The sequence below is a fragment of the Scomber scombrus genome, chromosome 17 (assembly GCF_963691925.1).
Source record: "Scomber scombrus chromosome 17, fScoSco1.1, whole genome shotgun sequence".
NCBI lineage: Eukaryota > Metazoa > Chordata > Actinopteri > Scombriformes > Scombridae > Scomber > Scomber scombrus.
The window spans coordinates 28,196,974-28,219,745 of record NC_084986.1 but is presented as its reverse complement, the minus strand read 5'-3'; the positions used below and the strand labels follow the sequence as shown (position 1 = coordinate 28,219,745).

The following is a 22,772-nucleotide window of genomic DNA, read 5'->3' as shown; positions in this document are numbered from 1 at the left end:
CAGCGAGGAAGCGACGCCAACTGCGATGCTAGCTGAGCTGCTCCCCACCAAATCCATCCTGAAGTCTGTGTGAAATCCACATGTACAGTGTTGCCTCTGTGTTATTTAAACCACCATTTGTTTTCTGTGAGGTAATTTAAGTGAATAAAGGCAGGTGGAAGAAGAGGGTGAAGGGAAAAGAGATATGGAAGTAAAAGGAATCCTTCCTCATTGCAAGTGCAGGAGCAACTGCAAGGGGCCACAGGCCAATCATTTGTTGTGGGCCCCTATTGCCCCTTTGAAATTAAAACTGCCTCCACTTACATAGACGAAGATGCTGCATTACACAGCAAAGGTCAATAATATAACTGCCATTTAGTAACATTAGAAGAATTATGACGTATGTATACCTCACTGTGTAAAACCAAGCATTTGGGAAAAAGTAACCACCACATTCATATCAGCATTGGAAGGTACCCTGAGTTAACATAATATTTTCAACATTTTAGGAAAAACACTTGATACCACTTTAAGCCTGATGAGGTCGAGTGAGTCCTGATAACTATTAATGTAAAGAAGGCAGCAGGTATGGATGAGATCCCAGGCAGGGCGCTCAAGGACTGTGCTCATCAGCTTGTAAAGGTTTACCAACATCTTCAACCTCTCGATGGCACAATGCTGCTGCTTGTCTGAAAACCACCACTATCATCCCGCTGCCCAAGTAGACCAACATCAGCTCCCTGAATGACTACAGACCAGCCGCACTCACACCCATCATATCCAAGTGCTTCAAAAAACCATCATGTGCTCCTTCAACCGTGGCACCATTGGGAGCATCCTGACCCGCTGCATCACTGTGTGGTTTGGAAGCTGCATGTCCTCCAACAAGTTAGCCCTCCAGCACATAGAGAGTGCAGCAGGGAAGATCATTGGTTCCTCACTCCCCTTCATTCTGGACATCAACAATACATGCCTAGCCTAGAAAAAGTACTCAGCATTGCAGGTGACCCCACCCACCCCTCACACAGCTTCACAGTCTCTAGTCATCTGGGAGGAGATTACGCAGCCTTCGGGCCCGCACTTCAAGACTGAAGGTGAACTCTCTCCCATCCCTCCCCCCTCTGCACCCTGCCATGAAAACTTGTCCCCAACAAATTCTCACCCCTCTGCCAATACACACACACACACACACACACACACACACACACACACACACACACACACACACACAAAACAGCACCAGCCACTTTATCATTATTGTTAGTTACTTTATTGTTGTCTACCTCACCGTCTGAGAGAAATATAATTCAAATTCTCTGCATTGCCTGTACATGTAGCAGGATTGACAATAAACCTTGACTTTGAACTCTGATATCCATCCTCTTCCCCGTCTTTGACCAGCACCAATATGCATACATGGCAAATAGATCCACAGGGGATGCCATAAACACAACTTTCCACACCGCATTGCCGCACCTGGAGCAGAAGGGGACATATGGAGGAATGCTCTTTGAGGATTACAGCTCTATGCTCTCAGTTCTATTTTAAACACTATTGTACCCAGCAGACTGGTCGGGAAACTGCTGGACCTGAGTCTCAGCAACAAACTGTCTATGGAACAAGGACTTTCTTAACCACAACCCACAGATGGTGAGACTTGGTCCTCTCTCCCTGAGTCTCTCCTTCAGCACAGGAGCACCACAAGGATGTGTGCTAAGTCCCCTCGTAAACTCCCTCTACACGCATGACTGTACCCCCGTTCTCCCCACGAATACAATTATAACATTTGCTGACGACAAGTGGCGGGATTGATCTCTAATGGCGTTGAGACAACTTATAGGTATGAGGTCTGCATTCACCAAGCTTACTGCATGGTGTGCAGATAACAACCTGTCACTAAACATCAAAAAGACAAAAGAAGCTTCTTATAGTCTTCGGATGGCATCAGAAGGAGCCCTTGCCCCTGAAAATAAGGGGAGAGGAGGTGGAGAGGGTCTCCACTCTGAGGAAGACCAACCTCTCTGCAAAGCTGCTGGAGTCATCCTACCACTGCTCAATAGAAAATATACTGACATACTGCATAAAGGTCTGGTATGGAAACTGTTGAGCAGCAGACAGAGCAGCTCTTCAGACGAGCTATCAGTGAACTGTGAACTCAAACCCCTTCACCTCCCACTGCCACCACAACAATTTTACCTCAAATGCAATAATAATACACTAATGTGCAATAACTGCATAGGCACTTTAATTTATTTTATATAATATTTTTATTGCTATTTCCTCATTCAACTGACAGTTTCTTTTAATGTGTGCATGTGAGTGAATGGACGGATTTTCTTTCATTGAACCTTTTATGCTGCACCTTCTCTGAACATAAAATGGGATGTTCTCTGATTATAAGTAAGTATTAATAATAGTATAAGTATTAATAAGTATTTCTATGATTGATAGCACTTTTGTATTTGTCTGCTAAATATACAGCCAACAGCTGGTTAGTCTAGGTTAGCACCAAGCCTAGAAACAGTCAGTCGAGTTCAGTAATGGTTACAATATCTGCCAACTAGCACTGATAAGTTGACTAATAGTGATGTATCTCATATGTTTAGTCAGTACAAATACTGAAATGTGGAAAAAACTATTTGCATTTGTTCAGGGGGTTACATTACTTATTGACTAGGAGCAGTTACTTGTCAGACTCTCCCACAACTCTGTTGCCAAGCACCTCTGAGAAGTTTCCCATACTGTTAAATGTTTCCATTTAAGTAAATATGAGAACTGGTATCTGCAGAGATTAGATAAGATTTAAGCATCACTATTTTTTCTAGTAAAAATATATGAGAGCTGCCTTTTGGCCCCCATCATTTTGAGTTTGTGTTTTAGTCATGCATACTTGAACTTTTTAAATTGGTCTGTGGTAGATGAATTAAGTCATTTGATTAAACTGAATCGAAATTAATCAAATATCGACGAATCACACAGTATTTCTGAGGGCTTTCTGTGAGTCCCTGGTGATCCAGTTGATAAATCCAGCCTAACTCAATGCTCCTTCCATACTAAACCCGCTTTCATACTTCACTGCACCTTCACTAAATGCCAAAACTGACACAGCTTAATGGAGAACCCCAACTGAGATAGTAAATTATGTCAGTTTGACATTCTGCCCTGTGCAACATGGCCAGGACAGCCACTACGTCATATCTGCACCACAGGGCTTTCCCAGCTATCAGAGGTGCACCGGAAAAGCGTCTGGCTCACTCCCAGCTTTAATGACACTTAGTAAACATTAGGGGCTGCGGTTACATGGGAGTAGAATCACTCAAGTTGAGTCGACCATAGACGCGCTGAGCCATAAAGCTTGGGGGAGGTCGCAGTTCACCTTGTATGCTAATTAAAATGGCTTTGTAATCACTTACGTGAGTGCTCCCGTGGGTGTCTGTGGTGTTGTGTTTTATATGATGAACAGATTAATTGTGCTGATTGCTGCATCTGGCTGGAAGTGAACCGCTGAAAGTGACATCATCGCCCACAGAGAAAATACTGTGAAAACTTATCATTGATACTATATGGTTGTTTTTTTGTTTTTTTTTCTAATTGACAAATATGTTTCAGAAGATGAAATCTGGGTGTTGTACTAGATTCATACCTGAACTTTAGTCATGTCAAGAAAATTGTGAAATCAGCTTTCTATCAATTAAAAAACTATTAGCAGAATCAGAGACCTGTTGTCCAGACATTTGTCTTTGGCATACTGGACTACTGTAACCACTGTGACCTCTGGTCTCCCAAATAAAAATGTTCAAACAATTAAAACTCATCCAGAAGACTTGAAGAAGGGTGCTTATGAGAGCAAAGGAAGCCAAACACATCACACTAATTCTTTAAACCAGATTCCATTTTAAAATCCATTTTAAAGTCCTTTTACTCGTTTTCAAACTAGCCATGGCTTTGGCCCTAAATACACTCCTGAAATGCTAATTGCTTATGAACCCACTAGAACCCTCACATCATCAGGGACCAATCTATTAATCGTCCCTCAGATAAAGACCTGAACCTACTTTCCTCTATTGTTTAAAAAAAAAAATTAAATTATTATTGCTACATGTCTGCGAAAGTCAACAGGCAGCAGTCAAAATATTAACTTTACAAGGTGATAATATGTCAGTTGTGTTTTCAGCTGGTTTTGCTGCCCTCAAGTGGCAAAAAAAGTTAATAAAGTTTTAAAAATAATTAGTATTTTATTTCAATCTTAGATTAAATGCTGACACTATCAGAGTAGAGCTTTAACAAAAGTTATTTAGTTACTTTTATATCATTTTAATTGGCGTATACTGGACCAGGCTTTATGTCATTTCCTTCCTCATCACTTGACCTGTTCTTGCTTAACACCTCAGCTCGCAGTGAAAGCAGGGACAGCCAGAGAGGAAGGTGATTAATGATAATAACTAAAGATAGTTGACATGTCCTCCCCTCCTTACAGCAGTGCTTCATTTTTTAAAAATGAGGACTGTGGAAGATAATATAATAAAATAAAATATTTCCTATAGAGATGTTGTGTTCAGTCCCTACTTCAAAACAAGTTAATGAAATATTTATCGGCACCTGAAAAGGTATGTTTAAGTAGATAAGGCATATATGAAAGCCAATTAACTTGGCAGTATGTGGTTTGATAGATTATGGCCAATTAATGACAGAAGTCCATTTGTGTGCAGTCATTTTTCATCCTGTGGCTTCCATGACTCAGACACTCATGCTACCTGCTAGCAGCACATGTATTACGTTTCAGTCGGAGCACTTCATAGCTCATTTCATTATGCCTCGTTTTTATTAAAAGCTTGATTTTTACCCCAAGGAGTTGGGATCAGCACACCGCTCTTGTAAGCAACGCGCTGCTTCTCTGGGCAATAAAAACTAACCTTTTGGTCAAGTGGCCACTGTGTCAGCAGGTTCATTGTTTTCAGAAGTTCTTTGAAACCAGATGAGTTCTTGAAGTAAAAAATAGGAAAAAAAGACAGACTGACAGAGAGTTGGTCACCTGCCAAAATGGCTGATAGAAGTGAAAGAGTTGCAGCCAAAATTCCCCCAGCTTTTGGCAGATGGCTAGTGTTAATGTGCAGCCTTGGCTCTGCTGCACACTTCCACAGCTCCACGTATTCCCACCTCACAGCCTCTTCCTAATTATCTTTCCTCACAGTATGGAGCCTGAGATTATTACGCTGTGTTTCTGTGTGTCAACGTGAATGGGAATCAGTGGTGGAGGAGGCATTTCCACTGTTTCTGCCGTCTTAAGCAGAATGCAAAAATAAAGCCTGGCACGGTGAAGATTATTGCTGAAGCTACAGAATAATGTGTTCCATTGTGATCCAGCACAGGTCTTGAATTGACATCACAGACATAACTGAAGGGGGGTGTTGTGCTTTCTGGCTCTCCATTAGTATGAATCCATGCAGACAAATAGGTTTCACTTCATCACTGAGGCAGCTACATTGCAGGCAGTGTGTATTTACTGCATAAACAGTAAATATATACTGCCTGCAACATCAGTTTTGACTGAGCTGTCATGGGTATCTGCACTCTCTCACTGTTCTGGTATCTTTATTTCAGCCTAGTGAGCAGACACTTGGGCCACTGCCTGACAGAAAGCCGCCAGACCCACTATTAGCTGTAATTGCCGGAGGATCGGTCATTCCAAGTGCATCAGGTCTGTTGCTGTTTCCATGCAAAAGGCAGACCCGGCAATAGGCTGGAACACATGACCCAAATCTGTCTTTACATAAGGCCCTGCATGATGGAGATGTTGCTAAGGGAGCAAATAATTAGATTATTCAAATATCATAATGCAGTCAGTCGTATTGGCATTGCATGGTGTTTAGCTGAGCTGAGGTTTGATTAAAGGCAGACGGGAACAGCGGAAAGACGAGAGGGGGGATATATAACACTACCAGATTTCTTAATTGATCTGGAAGGAAGGCTGTTTAATTGATCTAGGATGCTGCACAGGGTTGCAAGCATTTCCGGCTATCAAACTGGGTCAGCAAAAGACAACAACAAAAAAATCCCTAACATAAAGTAGCTCAATAAGAGGAAGCTCTGCAAAATTGCAAGAAAGTGGATGTGTGTATGGATGATAGAGTAGGAGCTCCAGATACAGGTGCGCACCTGTCGTGTTGAGGAAAATATCTGATAAAAATGATGCTGCAATGTCTGACTGACAATTAAAAATATACATTTCAGAGGAAGTAGTGTTTGGTGCTGAAAGCTATGTAGCACTATTACGCACAAATATGACAGAAGCGTCACCTGCGCGTCCAATACACGAACACATCCCCGATGATGGGGCAATCATCTGGTCATCACATGCGAGACAAATATGAGAGAAATCCAAAAAATATACCAGATGTGAGATACTTACATGCCATATTGCAAAGAAGATCAGGGACACACAGAGGACCAGCGACAGCATGTAGCAGAAGGCAGCAAAAGTAAACATAATTGAAAGGGTAAACGGTGGATAATTTCCCAAAGAAAGACGATCCCACTGAAAAACATCTAAAAACAAAAAGAGGGGGCCAGGAAGAAAGTTCTCACGGAGCCTTGAGAAGCCGAGGCGGTACCGGCACCATGTCTGCGTCCGTCTCAGTGTTTGCAACAAATTGTTGCAGAAAACCTCCCAGATGATCAGCAGTGCGTCCACCCAAGCAGCGGTGATGTGACTATAAAGTCAAAGACGGTCTCTGATCAGTCCACTTGGCATTATCAGCGATCACTGTGCGCAATCTGTGCAAGATGATCATAGAAACGCAACGGTTTTCTCACAAATGAGTGAAATTTGATTTGAGGAGGTTATGCACAAAAGCACCCGGGAGATGTGAATTGTTGGGTAATCCATTCAGTGGCAGCAGAAGAAGCCCTGCTGTACGGGTATCTGTGCGGGGATTGTGTTAGTTATGAGAGGAGCTCCTCGTCACTTCATGCAAAGGCGTTAATAAATGCTGTTTTCTCTTCCATCACAAACCTATCAGCAGCCGCGAGCAGAGAGTGCGTGAACAGGTGGATTTAAAAGAGCAGCACCCGCTGTGTGTATTTTTGTGTGCGTGCGTGCGTGACTACAGTATTTGGCTGTTGTGTGCTCTAATGTTTAGTTTTACAGGCTCTTGCTATTAAGGTAAAATTTAGCAGTTTTGATCATTTTGGTGCCAAATTATTCTGAACATTTTGTGTAGTGAATGATGTTACAAAGGCGACCACTCCTATGGCCGTACGACCTGACAATACCTCACAATTATGCTATGTACAACATATAAGATTTGCAATCTAACACAATACACAGAGAAAGGAAAAGCAGAAAATCCAACATTACTGAAATGGAAAATGTTGTAAGTAAATATAAATATTTATTAGCGCACAATATTATATCTAAGACCCTAAAAACAGTTATCTTGCATACAGCTAATTTGGATTTTATGAAACAAACAAACAACAACAACAACAAAATTGTGTTTCCACTGATGTCTTTGAAGAAACTAACCCATCTGCTTGGACTGAGGAATATTAGACTGATAGATTGGCGCCACCGTCTGACTATTTTAAAGACTGCACATTATTGCAGCCAAATGCTTCAAATACAGTAATCTGACACCAACTATCAATCATTCACAAGAGCTTTAATGCAAGTGCGTAGAGTAGACACATGGGAAACATCGTGAATGTCTGCTCTTAAGAATTCTTCTCTTGTGTAGTATCATCATCGTCTTTATCATCGTCATGACCAGTATTTTCAGAATGATGATGATGATGAGGATGATGATGATGATGATGTAAAGCCAGCGAGACACGAGTAATTTAAGACTATAAACAAATCTAGCTAGACCTTATTAACAACTAGGTGATAAAATAGTTTGTTATGGCTGCTGTGGACTTAAAAACAAACAAAAAAAACACACAGCTTTTCAATTTGTTAAGCTATTTTTAGTTTATATAACAGTGAAGAGATGCAGCTGCTAACAGTGGACTGATATCACAGGAAACTGTTAGGCTATACATCTTAATGCCAGTTTTATTGTGAAAGATAGTGTAACCGGATATCAAGCAGCTATTCTTCATAACTTGACGCTTGGATTTTGTCGCCTAGCAACAGCTGGAGACAGAAAATTGGACTACAGCTGCTGCTTTTGACTAGCAGCGTTACCGCAGACGGAAATTATTATTTGCTAATGAAACAATGACGACATAAAACCGCCGAGTGTGCCGGCGTAATCGAGTTGGTTATTCATCAGTTTGCAGACTTACTGAAGAAGAGGAAGTGTATAATTATTTACATATATACAGACTGCAGTGAACACCGAGTAAGTATGAACATTTCCACTGTAAAAGATGCTCAAATGATTTCTGCAATATAGGATTATTAGATTAAATGAAGAGTTAAGATAATTTCTCAATATGATGTTGGATTATACAATTGACCGGTGGCGTCTATTACGTTGATGACGTCACAGGCTTAGTGCTGCTTGAAAGTTGTCAGCACTAAACAATTTTCTCTATTTCTGCATAAATGTGACCTAAAATTGTATTGAGTTTTACACAAATCCTAAAACTAGATAAATGGAACCCATAAACAAACCAGACAAAAACATTAAGTGTAGGCTATTAATTTATTGAGAAAAAATGACTACATCGTCTTCTTTCCTATTTGTGTGAAGCTTGTGAAGCTTATGTGAACCCTTGCTTTCAATAACTGGTGTGACCCGTTTTCACAGCAATAACTTCAACAAAACATTAGTGAGAGACAGACAGGGGGCCTACGAGTGGGAGAGACAGACAGGTGGACACAAACAAAGACTGAGGAGTCTGCATGGCAGCTAGTAATACAGCAGGTTACGGTTACAGTGCTCTGTCATTGCTCAGTATTTCCTGACAGCTGCTTACTTTCTAATGTGTGTAAAACTCACTGATACTGACAACCTGAGGTCAGGTGGTGGCACCACTGACAGAACACATCATGATCCAAAATCATTTACAGAGTAATGACTATCATAATGACCAATCAGTATGATTAGATTAAAAAGGGCACCCACCCAATTCAATGAGCAATTTACTTATAAAAAAAATAAATTTAATTGTTCTTTTACTGCTTCAACAAGCCAAAATGCTTGGTCTGTTGGTCTGTCACTCCACCATTGTGGTTCAGGTTTGAAACAGGGCAAAAACTAAAGTATCGATGCAGTTATGCAAAATTTTCAGATGCCTTGCCTCCCAATGATAAAATGATAAAATGTCACTAATATAAAGTATTAAGAACTCACCTCTTAAATAATCCCTCTAATCTACTGCAGTTTGAGTCATATTTATGTCTCTCACACCTACAATAAGTAATGACAACATTACTTCTATCAGTAAACATTATCTTTGCGAACAATACTGTAAACATTCTTCACCATATACCAAGAGACAGTCATGACAAATAAAGCAAACACTAATCAATATTTAAGCCAATGCATCTAAAAGCATAAACAACGTTTTGACTCTTGGAAAACAATGGTGAGCATGAGCAAGTTAGAACAGAGAAACTAACATTTAAGGAAACAAGTCTAAATCAATAAAGATAATTTGCACAATCAATTATATAGAACCAAACCCTGGATAGTGTGCGCTAGAAAAGCTGCAGATAAAAATGCTGTACTCGCTAAAACAACAAATGACCAACATGGCAAAAAATACATGAAAGTGATGAAGCAGGAAATCACATGTTCAGAGTTTGGCTGTGAAAAAAAAGTGTTGGGATACCATTGAGATGTTTTAATGATTTACATCTTTCCCAGTCACACCCTAAACATATGTTATTTCCCTGCTCTCATTGTCCTAGTAAATGCCAGTCAGGGAGGGTTATTTTCACTTTAATGAGACCTAACTGTATAACCCATGAGCTCTGCTGCTATGTTTTATCTTCATCCCATTGCCAACTCCATTGCCTCATCCTGTTTACTGACTAATATTCCAGCAGTCTTTGACCCATATGTCTTTTTTTTCCCCTTAACCTCCCTGGCAGAAGGGTCAGTCGCCAGATATTGCTGTTGACTGGCAGCTTTGGGCTGTTCTTGGGAGTTTCTGGATGATAATAACAACAACAACAATAATAATAATAATAATAATAATAATAATAATAATAATAATAATAATAATCCTTTATGCAATCAAGAAGCTTTTTCTGCAATGTTTTATAATTCTTGTACTGTATATGCGAAAGAGCTTTACTGAGCTTTTCTTCTTCTCAGGAGCAGCTATTTGATATTCATGCACAAGGGGATCACACCAGAGTACTGCAGTAAAACTGCTGATCACTGATCAGTACACTGGTAGAAACTTGTTGTTGTACAAATCTAGATTTTTCACAGCTTTTGAAGATCCCTTCTGTCAGATATGTTCAGGATACTTGGAGAAGCAGGGTGTACTAAGCACTAGATTGCGAGCTGTGGCTGAGGTTGCACAGGGTTCAGTATATCTTTGTTCTGTTTTAGATGCTAACATGGAGCAGAAGGAGCAGTGTACTCTTAACCCAAGCTTCAACCAGGCCCACAATATCCAAGCTGAGTACACCTGTGCTGCGCAGGGCTCTCCACTTGAAACCACTGAAGTCTCCAAGAGCAGGAAAACACAGCGTCAGTTTATGATTTGTAGCCGTTTAAATTTTGACCAGACACCAAATGTTGAATAGGAAGATATGTATTAAAATGTGCATCACACTAATGAAACAAGACACATCGCTCTCTGCTTAAAGATAATATTATGTCTGCCTTTTTAATGTATGAGGAAAGCAAATATTAAACAAAGAATACATGATCACACAATCTCTTATTTACAGGTACTTTTCCCTGTCATGGAGTAATTGGAGCCAGACCCTACTGCTCCCCTGAGTACAGTCCTAACTTCCACAAGTTAGGTTCAACATTACCTTGTAGTAAATTTGGGTGAGTTAGGATCTTTCTGGTTTTATTTAATAAATCTTAGTTATGTTACGATGAAATAACATGAGTTCATGTGAAAGGTGTAGTAGATATCAAACCAAGTATTTTAGCTGTTTGGTTTTACAGACTCAGTCAACTTAGGCTCAGTCCACTTATTCTAACTTACTCTAATTTAAAAAGGCTGTGATAAACCTGATGTACACTATCTGACCAGCAGATGGCGCAAATTCCCTTTTTATCCATGAAGTGGTGCTGGAGTCCACAGAATGAGTGTTTGCACTGTTTTGTACTCTGATTCGTTTTATTCCTCATTCACAACCAAACTACTTAGAACAAACTCTTCCTCTTTCAGGACAATGTCACATATGAAGGCAGATCTCTCCATTCATCTCCAGCCTTCTACTAAAACAATGTGAGTTGAACTCTATTAGCTCTCATTATCATATTCAATGTTTAATTCACATTATACTCGATAAAGGACATAATTGGATGATTTTATGTGTGGTACACATCAGATTACAATGTGTCTTGATTACAAGTTCAGAAGTCTGAAAAAAGGGGATAATGAGAAAATAAATTCATGTTTTTCGCCTTCATTGACAGAGTGCCTTATTTGGAGAAAAAGAGGCTTCAAGACAAAGAAGAAGAGATGGAGGAGGTGAAGCAGCTGGATAAGTGGAAGCCTCCTGTAGGCATCTTTACAGCAGTGCTGGAGGGTTTAGATGATAAAGCTAATTAACACATCACACACAAAGTCACAGGAGTGTATTCTTGTTTTCACCTGTACAGTGTAAGAAATAAACATTAAACACAGTTACTTCGCTGAAATGAAGTAAACGTATGATACACAGTGCATGTACTGCATTCTAAATAGTTTAATACCTATAGCAACCAAACTAACCAGTACATTCACAGTCTCACCTACTCTAACCCAGCCTCGCATGTTGGCCTGTAACAGCTAAATAGTAGGTGAAGGATGAGGATACGTGGAATCGCTTCAAATTCATTTCAAATGGCCATGTGTAGCTTTCAAAATAGTATAACTATAGAGTGGGTACATTTTAAAAGGATTCATTAGACAAAAACAAAAAAAATCAGATAGTTTCACAAAGCAGATGATGATGATGATGATAATGATGATGATGTTGATGATGATGATGATGATGATGATGATGATGATGATGATGATGATGGATGCGTTCCATCTAGGGGAGCCAGTTCCACACTCTGGTTTTGTGCATGCTCACCCCCTTACATGGCTTACTGGGATAATGTAATGGAACCATTATTAATGTTAATATTTACACATGTATGTGTGTTCACACTCTGGAGCCACAAAAGGCTTTATACTACTTTTCACAGACAGACTAGTACTCCAACATTCACAGTAGAAGTAAGAGGATCATCAGTCTAATGTCTGTCTAATGTATTCTAATTCAGTTGACCAAAACTCTATAACAAAAACTTAAAATATAAAAAGTAAAACCAATTAAGATAGTTTGCACTTGCATAAAATCTTTCTCTGTACAAATACAGACAGCCTTAATTTCCAATGTTTGGTAAGGTTAGTATGGCACTAAGAGTAGCTAAATCATCGGTATGGTGTTTGGTCTGTCCAACACTTAAGTATTGTTGCTATAATGAAAACTGCAGCCTCTAGGAGAAACTTGCAGGACTTTAGACTGTTAGTCTGGCTTGAAGAACCAAATAAATCCATGTTCAAGTTCACTCACATCATGTAAGTGTCTAACAAATCTTTAAAACCATATTCAAGTATACGTTTAGCGAAATGACATAAAACACTGAATATAAAAACAAACACAATCTGGATACAATTGAAGGCTATGGGCCCCATTTTAACGATCTATAGCACATGGCGTGAAGCGCGTGGCGCATGTGCCTTTGGGGCGTGTGAAAATCGTCACTTTTGCTATTTTAACGGCGGAAAAATTGTCACTGCGCCAGGCACATGGTCTAAAAAGGATGGACTTAAGTCCCCTCATTAATCATAGGTGTGTTTTGGGCATAACACGCGATAAACCAATCAGAGTGTCATCTCCCATTCCCATTAATATCCAGGAGCGCTGTCACTTTGGCGGATTGCTATTATAACAGCGCATTTAACCAGCAATGCGTTTCAATAATAAAACATGAGTTACTTTGGCTGAAAAGAAAGTTGGCTGATGAGCTGCTAACCTCACATTTAATTCATAAACATTAAGAATATAGGGTTTAAACTGACCAGTCTGATGTTTGTAGAGGTGTGTGCGTGTGGTTATACTGCAGAAGCCTGGTGTCATCAGCTGATTTAATCGAAGCTTGTGAAGCGCAGTTTCAGGAGTGGGAACACACCCCAATTACACCCCTTCCGGCTCATATATAAACCAGCCTAACCCTCTTCCCCTTCTTTCGCTCTCGTATTCGAATTTCACGTGCAGACAGTCTCAGTCAAGCTTTCATGGTCATCCCAGAAACAGAAACAGATCGTACCTCCCGCATACTTGCATTAACAAAAATTGAACAAACGCTATGATTACAACTCCAAGAGACAACTCACCACGGATCACGAACTGCAGATCAACCCATCTGACTTGACTGAAGATTCGTGTGAAACCGGTTCTCCTCTCCTCACCCAGCAGCAGACTGCAGCCGAGAGTCCCGGCGCTAAGCGGTGCACATACCGGCCTCGTGGGCTCTTCAACTCACGCTCCCCTGACGTGACACTCCCGGTAAATCTGCGACTTCCTTTCCTCCACCAGCGAGGGCAAAAAACCAGGGAAGCAACGGGCATAGCCGCTGGAGCAGCAGCCTCAACTCTACCCTCCTCAGCTGTTTCAACAGTCCATGTACCTCTCCACCACACCGAACTCCCCGCCCGCTTCCAATGATTCCTGGATAGGATGCATTCCGTATCAACCTGAGCTACATTAAACTAAAGCTTCATTGTTTAAATGGACTGTACTTATATAGCGCCTTTCTAGTCTTTTCGACCACTCAAAGCGCTTTACACTACAACTCATTCACCCCATTCACACACATTCATACACTGATGGCAGGCAGCTACCATTAGTATTAGTATTAGTAGTATTGCGCTACTCATTATTCTCAGACTTGTCAGTATTTATACCAATGGCACGAGACACCAGTTCTGCATCATACGTTATACTACTTTGTAGTAAAGAATTAATAATTAATTATAATTAATTTAAAGTCATTTCCACATTGTTTTTTTCCATATGGCAGCTGCAAGCTTATCGTGCAGCTACTCTAACGTCACTTGCCATTCCACACCGTTACACGCACATTACAAACACTGGGTTGCACGTTGCTAGTACATCTAGTCAATCGTCATTTTAGGCATCATCTGCCATTAAACGCATCGTGTTGCGCGTTACTAACACAGCTTATCACAAATACTAACCGAAATCTCTCCGTATCGTCCACATTAAATGCACCAGAACGCAAGCTACTAACACAATTTATCACAAATACAACTAACCTGAAATTACTTCTTTATCATCTGCACCCCCTGCCGTTTCCCACTACAACTGCAGCGTTTCGCTTGGACAGGGCCATCAGACACTGTGATACCAGCAACCCATGCCGTTTCCTCACTCCAACCGCAGCGCAACGCCTTGACAGGGACATCAGGCACCGGGATGCCTGCGAACCATGCGGTTTCCTTACTCCAACCACAGCGTTTCGCTTAGACAGGGACATCAGGCACTGGGATACCTGTGACCCATGCTGTTTCCTTAAATCGAACAGCAGCGCTTCGCTTAGTCATGGACATCAGGCACCGGGATACCTGCAACCCTTGCGGTTTCCTTACTCCAACCACAGCGTTTTGCTTAGACAGGGACATCAGGCACCGAGAAGCCTGCGACCCATGCAGTTTCCTTACTCCAACCACAGCGTTTCGCTTAGACAGGGACATCAGGCACAGGGATGCCTGCGACCATTGCGGTTTCCTTACTCCGACCACAGCGTTTCGCTCAGACAGGGACATTAGGCACCTGGACGCCTGCGACCATGCTGTTTCCTTAAATCGAACAGCAGTGCTTCGCTTCGTCATGGACATCAGGCACTGGGATGCCTGCGACCCATGCCGTCTCCCCACTCGGACCGCAGTGTTTCGCTAACTCGTGGACATTGTGTCCAAAATGTCAGCGACCCAATGCCGTTTCCTCACTCCGACTGCAGCGTTTCGCTTAGACAAGGACATTAGGCACCGGGATGCCTGCGACCATGCTGTTTATATGTCCAACCACACCATGCAAGCCAATTTTGGGGGTTCCATGGTGGATGATCGCTCTCCGCCAAATGTCCAGCTGAACCACCCCCTTTCAAACGTTTAATGTAACCTATCTGTCGTTCTATCCCATCACTACGACCATTCATTATCCAGCTCCTTTCACATGTTCAACGTAACCTACATTTCTTTCTATCATCACTCCGTTCATTTATCAACGTAACCTACATTTCTTTCTATCGTCACTCCGTTCATTTATCAACGCCCCTTTCATACATTCAACGTACACGTCGTCCTATCTCGTCACTTCGACCATTCCCTTATCGACGTCCCATTCATATGTTCAACGTAACCTACACGTCGTCCTATCTCGTCACTTCGACCATTTCCTTATCGACGTCCCTTTCATACGTTCAACGTAAGCTACACGTCGTCCTATCTCGTCACTTCGACCATTTCCTTATCGACGTCCCTTTCATACGTTCAACGTAAGCTACACGTCGTCCTATCTCGTCACTTTGACCATTTCCTTATCGACGTCCCATTCATATGTTCAACGTAAGCTACACGTCGTCCTATCTCGTCACTTTGACCATTTCCTTATCCACGTTCCTTTCATACTTTCAACGTAAGCTACACGTCGTCCTATCTCGTCACTTCGACCATTTCCTTATCGACGTCCCTTTCATACGTTCAACGTAAGCTACACGTCGTCCTATCTCGTCACTTCGACCATTTCCTTATCGACGTCCCTTTTATACGTTCAACGTAAGCTACACGTCGTCCTATCTCGTCACTTTGACCATTTCCTTATCGACGTCCCATTCATACGTTCAACGTAAGCTACACGTCGTCCTATCTCGTCACTTTGACCATTTCCTTATCGACGTCCCTTTCATACGTTCAACGTAAGCTACACGTCGTCCTATCTCGTCACTTTGACCATTTCCTTATCGACGTCCCTTTCATACTTTCAACGTAAGCTACACGTTGTCCTATCTCGTCACTTCGACCATTTCATTAGCAACGCCCTTTCACAAGTTGAACGTAACACATGTTGTCCTAGTTCGCCACCATAACTATTTCATTATCGATGCCTCATAGAGCCTCTCTTCATCGCTGAATTCAGACAAGCGCCTAATCATTCCCGGTCACACCAGCACTTTCTCCACGCATCATCGTCGCACCATTCTGAAGGTCCGCTCAGTGTTGGTGGAGGTTTTTGGGGGGTCCTCTCTGCCCGGGCGCAGCAGCGGATCCTTCATACGGCCTCCCCACACCGCATCAAGAGCACAAACGATTCATTCAAATCTTGTTAATACATTTGTCACACACATGTCATTGGTGGTGTGGTCCTTGCTCGTGAATAAACAGTGAGGCTGTGCATAATGGCACTGCGCTCTGTGAAGCATCTCAGAGGATAAATTCACTAAGTGGAAGCGGAGCGGCTTTCCTCCAGAAGCAGACCTGGTTCCGGGATCCATTATCCACAAAAACAACAAAACTCACTCTATTTTCACGTCTCTTCCCATCAGGTCAACGTGCATTCAGCTGCACCACACAGACATCGTGGCGCTTTATTGTTGTGTATTTATCTTTTAATTACAACTGGTTCTCTTTAAAATCATTTTGTTCAGTCATGGAGTAACAGGTAAACTCAGCAGGGTTTTAATTGTTGAAAGTATGTAAACCTGATCCATGTCACCCCAAGAATATGTGTTAAATATTTTTCAAAAACTGTTTTAATCATGTTATAACCCATCATGCAGTTGTTAGGACTGTCCACAGCAACACTCTCCCAGGTGCTGACCCCCCCACTAACAAACATACACAGTAGTGGAAGGCTCATTCTCATTTAATCTGTCATTTTTACAATTAATTAAATCTGATTAATATTATGACTAACCAATATGTATTTTTTGATATGTTGATGTAATACTTTTATTTTATTGTTTTGCATGTTTGTGTGCCGCTGCCTGTCCCTGTATGCGTAACAAGCACAGTGTCTGCATGCTGCACACCCGCCTATGTAGGAGCATATTAAAATCTTGATGATGCGCCCCTTAAATAACAGTGAAATATGCGCCAGTCACTTCAGACATGGTTTTTTTTGGGTCAGTAGCGCAATCGCTTTCTTCCACAGACCGGTGCATTTGCGATTTAGTCAATGCCGGCGCAGGACTGGAAAATGACAACTGCGTCGGGGCAAACTAACAAAGACACATGCGTTGCGCCCGTCATCAGCTGTGCGCCGAGCTCAAGATGGGGCCCTATTTGGGCCCCACCAGAAAAAAGGTACTCTGAGCAAACCCACATAGCACATGCAAACATTCCCCCATTTCCTTCTTCTTTTGTTTTTTTCCCCTCTTGACGAAAGGTTTTTTATAAAATTGTTTTGTGGGTGAAAGGTGTTTTTTTGGAAAGATATGACATCCCTTCTTTATCTGGGCTTTGCAGAGAATGCAGACAACACACACACACACACACACACACACACACACACACACACACACACACACACACACACTATCTTCACAGCAACATACTGAATATTTAAGTTAAAATTAAATTGAATTGAACTGTCTTTGTTCATCCATGTTATATGCTGTGTGTATCATTTTTAATTCAAGTGTGTTGAGATAGTACATGAAAGGATTCAAACAGTGTACACAGTGGCTGTCCTATTGTATCACACTGAAGTGTTCACAAAAAACTTCAACTTTACCTTTAGGCAGAGCAGTTTGGTAGCCGCAACTGTAAGATTTTGACTCAGTGACCAACTTTTATTTTGGAAAAATGATTTTTATTATTTATTTTGGCACAGTCAGTGTGACACACTCTAAACTTGGGGCAGAAATGTACTCCTTTTATCTTAAAGTACAATTGTCCACTTGGTGCTGTTTCCATAGACTGTTACTAATGGTGCATACAACATATCCTAATCCTTATAATGCTGCTGGTGAACATTTGAGGGGTAGTTTGTTTAATTAATAATAGTTTGTCATTTTAAATCATTAGCTTAATATTCATTGAGGTCAATTCAATTAATGTCCCACTTCAGTAATATGTGGCTCCAGCAGCCATCTGAAGTGCGGTGCAGGTTGTTTTGATGATCCTGGCACACCAATGTGATAATGATTTAATCAATAAGCCCCAAGGCCCTCCAGCCAGCAAAATAAAACAGAATTACTGCTTCCATCCCTGATACTGAAAAAAACAAATATCATTATTTAAGGATAGATGATGTAGTGAAATCTGTTAAGGAAGGGAGTCTAAATGCAATTGACTTTGATCCAAAGAATGGTACCATCAAACTAAAATAGTTACAAACTTCTATTAGAAAATGTGAACGCATGTGATTTGATTTCCTGTCCGAAATCTGAGATTTTGGTGGTGTTGATTTCCTTTTAACATGTGTTTATGAAATTTCTGAACTACAGGTTAAGCTATTGGCTTTTCATTAACAAGTCATCCATTATTGGAAACTGATATACAAGCATAACTTTTACCCATATGCGGTCCCAATATGGAATAAGAGACTGGAATAAATGATTTTTAATTAAGAGAAAATCTTTATTTTATAAAGAATGCATGGAAAAAGGTATCTGGTCTATTGTACATTTATTAGATAATTATGGTAATTTCTTAACATACAATGTTTTCATTGTGCATCAAAATGCAACCTTGCTTGTAATACTAGACAATAGCAGAACTGAAGGCAATCCCCCAAGAAAAGATTCTTCTAATTAAAGGCATGCTGACTTACTCAGTGGTTATTCCGCAGATGCCTTCATTAGTTATAGATGGATGTAGCTTTTTGGATGCAATAATAAATGATTGAGGACTACTCTCACTTCAATCTCTTTTCCATTACCCTTGAAGAGGAAACGTGTTACAGGAATACACCAGTAATGTCATAGTTAAGATACAAACCAGTAATCTCTCCTTTCCAGTTTCACTTTAGACTAAAGAAGTTCATTTTAAAATGATGATCCAGATTGACCTATGTAATGACTTCTTACACCAAAGGTTTAATTTAGATTTAAAAGTCTGTACTTTTGGCAACTCAGATATTGAAACTATAGAACATCTTTTTTTATTCTCTTTTAGATTAACCAGGACCTTTAGGGAGTTTTTCAGTGATGGATAACCCATAATGTTCAAAGTACTTTGATTTTAGCATATGAAAATATAAAATGTGGTCTCCAATTGGAGGACAAAAAAATAATTGGGAATAATAATTTTATTATTTTGGCAATATATTTCATAAACAAATGTTTTTTTTTTTAAATTACTCCTATAACTGAACTAAATGAGATAATATTTCATAAAGATTATGGAAAATGTTGAGAAAAAAAAAGCCCTGTACCTGTATGAATACCTATGTACCTTGATTCCTGATTGACCTTTTGTGTTTTGTTTTTGATATTATTTGCTCTCTTTTTCTTCTTTTGTAGAAAAGTGCAATCTTCTGAAGATGACATGTGCCTTTTTGATTGTACAATAAAAAAAAGTTCCAATTCCTATTGATGGATTATTTAACCCTGCCCCTCTAAATTAGTTAAGCTGTCCATCATTTTACAATGAATTCTGCTGCATTTATTATAATATTGTTTGTTTGTTTGTGTTTCACAGTATATTTGGTATATCTGCTCCATCTCACCCTCACTCATCTGGAAAACAAGAACACCTATGCCAGGATCCTGCTAGTTGATTTTAGCTCGCCGTTTAATACCATCTTGCCACAGCAGCTGGTGGAGAAACTGAAGCTGCTGGGAGTGGGCACTAACACCTGCAACTGGGTCCTCACAGAGAGAAAGCAGACTGTCAAAATCAGCAGCATAACATCCAACACCATCACAGTGAGTACTGGATGTGTTTTGAGCCCACTACTCTTTACCCTGCTGATGCATGACTGTACTACCAAATATAACACCAACCACATAATTAAATTTGCTGATGACACAAGCGTTGTGGGTCTCATCACAAATGGAGATGAATCAGCATACAGGGATGAGGTGGAGACCCTGATGACTTGCTGCAATTTACACAACCTCTCTCTCAACACAGGAAAAACAAAGGAGATGATAATTGACTTTAGGAAGGCTCAGCCAGCCCACTATCTTCCATTAATCATCAGCGGCTCTGCTGTTGAGAGAGTCCAGAGCACCAAATTCCTCGGGCTCCATCTCAGGGAAGACTTGACCTCCAGAGACAATACCACAGCTGTTACCAGGAAAGCACAACAGCGTCTCCATCTACTCCGTAGGCTGAAGAGAGCATCCTTACCTACTGTATCACTTCCTGGTACGGGAACAGCAGAGCAGAAGAGAGACAGAGACTGAGCAGAGTGATTAAAACAGCAGAGAGGATTATCGGTGTCCCACTGTTACCATTGCTGGAAATCTACAATAAGAGATGCACACGCAAAGGGAAATGCATCATCCAGGACTCCTCTCATCCCTCTCACAGACACTTTTCTCTGCTGCAGTCAGGAAGGAGATACAGGAGCATTCGGACAAGGACTTCTAGATTACATAACAGCTTTTTCCCATCTGCAGTCAGACTACTGAATGCACAACAATAATCACAATAAGTATTGTCTGTCTGTCCCCTCCACTATGCAATATGCACTTAAAATTTTAAACTAACTTAGCACTTATTTATTAACTATTTATGGAATATTATTTATATAGTGTCTTAATTTTAACTGACAATTTGAATGTTAATTATTGCACTGTTCTCTCTCTTGGAGTGTTTTTGACTTGTCAAACAGTATTTCGTTTTTGTGTACCAGCACAAGAATGACAATTAAAGTTAATTGAATATAAATAAGGCTACATCTCAGCAAACGTTGGTTAAAATAAAACACACACTTGTATTAAGTTTAGTTATAGTTTACTTGTTTAGTTTTTGGTCATAAGTTCAGGGCCGGCTGATGGAGAGCTCTATTTAAGCAGTGACTGTTTGGGTTGGTTTGTTGTTGTTGTTTTGTTGAGTGTAGCTGTATACACGTTACTTTAACTTAATTTAAGTTATGAGTTGAGTTATGATTAGTTGAGTCAAATTAACTGTTTTATTTTCCTTTCTTCTTGTTTTATACTTTCTTTTTTTTTGGGTTACATGTGTAACATGGTGGCACTTTTTCTGGTAAATAAACCACCAGGGGCCTGTTTCAGAAAGCAGGTTTAGTAAAACTCTGAGTAAGTTGACTCAGAGTTCTTTCTCTCTCTCTCACACACACACCCCTTTACACACACACACACACACACACAAACTTTAACACACACACCCCTTTTCTCTCATACACACCCTCACATACACACTTGCCTGCCCATTTGTATAACCATAATCATACACGACTGTTGTTATTGTTATTTAGCATAGTGCTAGGACAGTTTATGATTTGATATTGATTGACTTGTTAATTGATTCTTGTTAAAAAATTCTCATAGATTTAAAGAGAAGTTTCATGTGATTATTGTGTATTTTGTTGTTGTGATAAGTGACTGATCAAAATAGTCAGAGCTCGGATCTCACTCTTTCAATTTTCTAAGGATATTCTTTATCAAGGCCCTAAATTAATAATTATAAATTGATAATTCTTTAATTTCCTGTTAATAAGTAATAATTACTTTTATAATTATTATTTCCCTGAGCTACTACCTTATCGTGGTGGAGGGGTTTGCGTGTCCCAATGACCATAGAAGGCAAACAGGTCCCGGGGGAGGGACCAGACAAAACGTAGCTCACAAGACCCCTTATGACGAGTAATATATATGGTTCTCCGCTTCCCCTGCCCGGACCCGGGTCACCGGGGCCCCCCCCTGGAGCCAGGCCTGGGGGTGGGGCACGATGGCGAGCGCCTGGTGGCTGGGCCTGCGGCCATGGGGCCCGGCCGGGCATAGCCCGAAGAGGCAACGTGGGACCCCCTTCCCGTGGACTCACCACCCGTAGGAGGGGCCAAAGGGGTCGGGAGCAATGTGAGCTGAGCGGCAGCCGAAAGCGGGGACCTTGGCAGTCCGATCCTCGGCTGCAGAAGCTAGCTCTAGGGACGTGGAATGTCACCTCTCTGGTGGGGAAGGAACCTAGCTGGTGCGCGAGGTTGAGAAGTTCCGGCTAGATATAGTTGGCCTCACCTCGACGCATAGCAAGGGCTCCAGAACCAGCCTTCTCGAGAGGGGTTGGACTCTCTTCCACTCTGGAGTTGCCACGGGTGAAAGGCACCGGGCAGGGTTGGCAATACTTATTGCCCCCCGGCTTGGTGCCTGTATGTTGGAGTTTACCCCGGTAGCCTCCCTCCGCCTTCGGGTGGGGGGACGGATCCTGACTGTTGTTTGTGCCTATGGTCCAAACAGCAGTTCAGAGTATCCACCCTTTTTGCACTCCTTAGAGGGGGTGCTGGAGAGTGCTCCCTCTGGGGATTCCCTCGTTCTGCTGGGGGACTTCAACGCTCACGTTGGCAGCAACAGTGAGACCTGGAAGGGTGTGATTGGAAGGAACGGCCCCCCCCGATCTGAACCCGAGTGGTGTTCTGTTATTGGACTTCTGTGCTCGTCACAGATTGTTTATAACGATCACCA

General features: G+C 41.2%; 1 protein-coding gene across 1 annotated transcript in view; it reads right to left on the bottom strand.

Annotated features, from left to right (window-relative positions):
- cnih3 (cornichon family AMPA receptor auxiliary protein 3) overlaps positions 1-6,466 on the bottom strand; it is a 98,827-nt gene extending 92,361 nt beyond the window's left edge. Inside the window, exon 1 of the mRNA XM_062437482.1 lies at positions 6,389-6,466. Within this exon, the coding sequence (XP_062293466.1) occupies positions 6,389-6,466 (78 nt within the window). The remainder of the gene's footprint in view (positions 1-6,388) is intronic.
- Between the last annotated feature and the right edge of the window lie 16,306 nt (positions 6,467-22,772).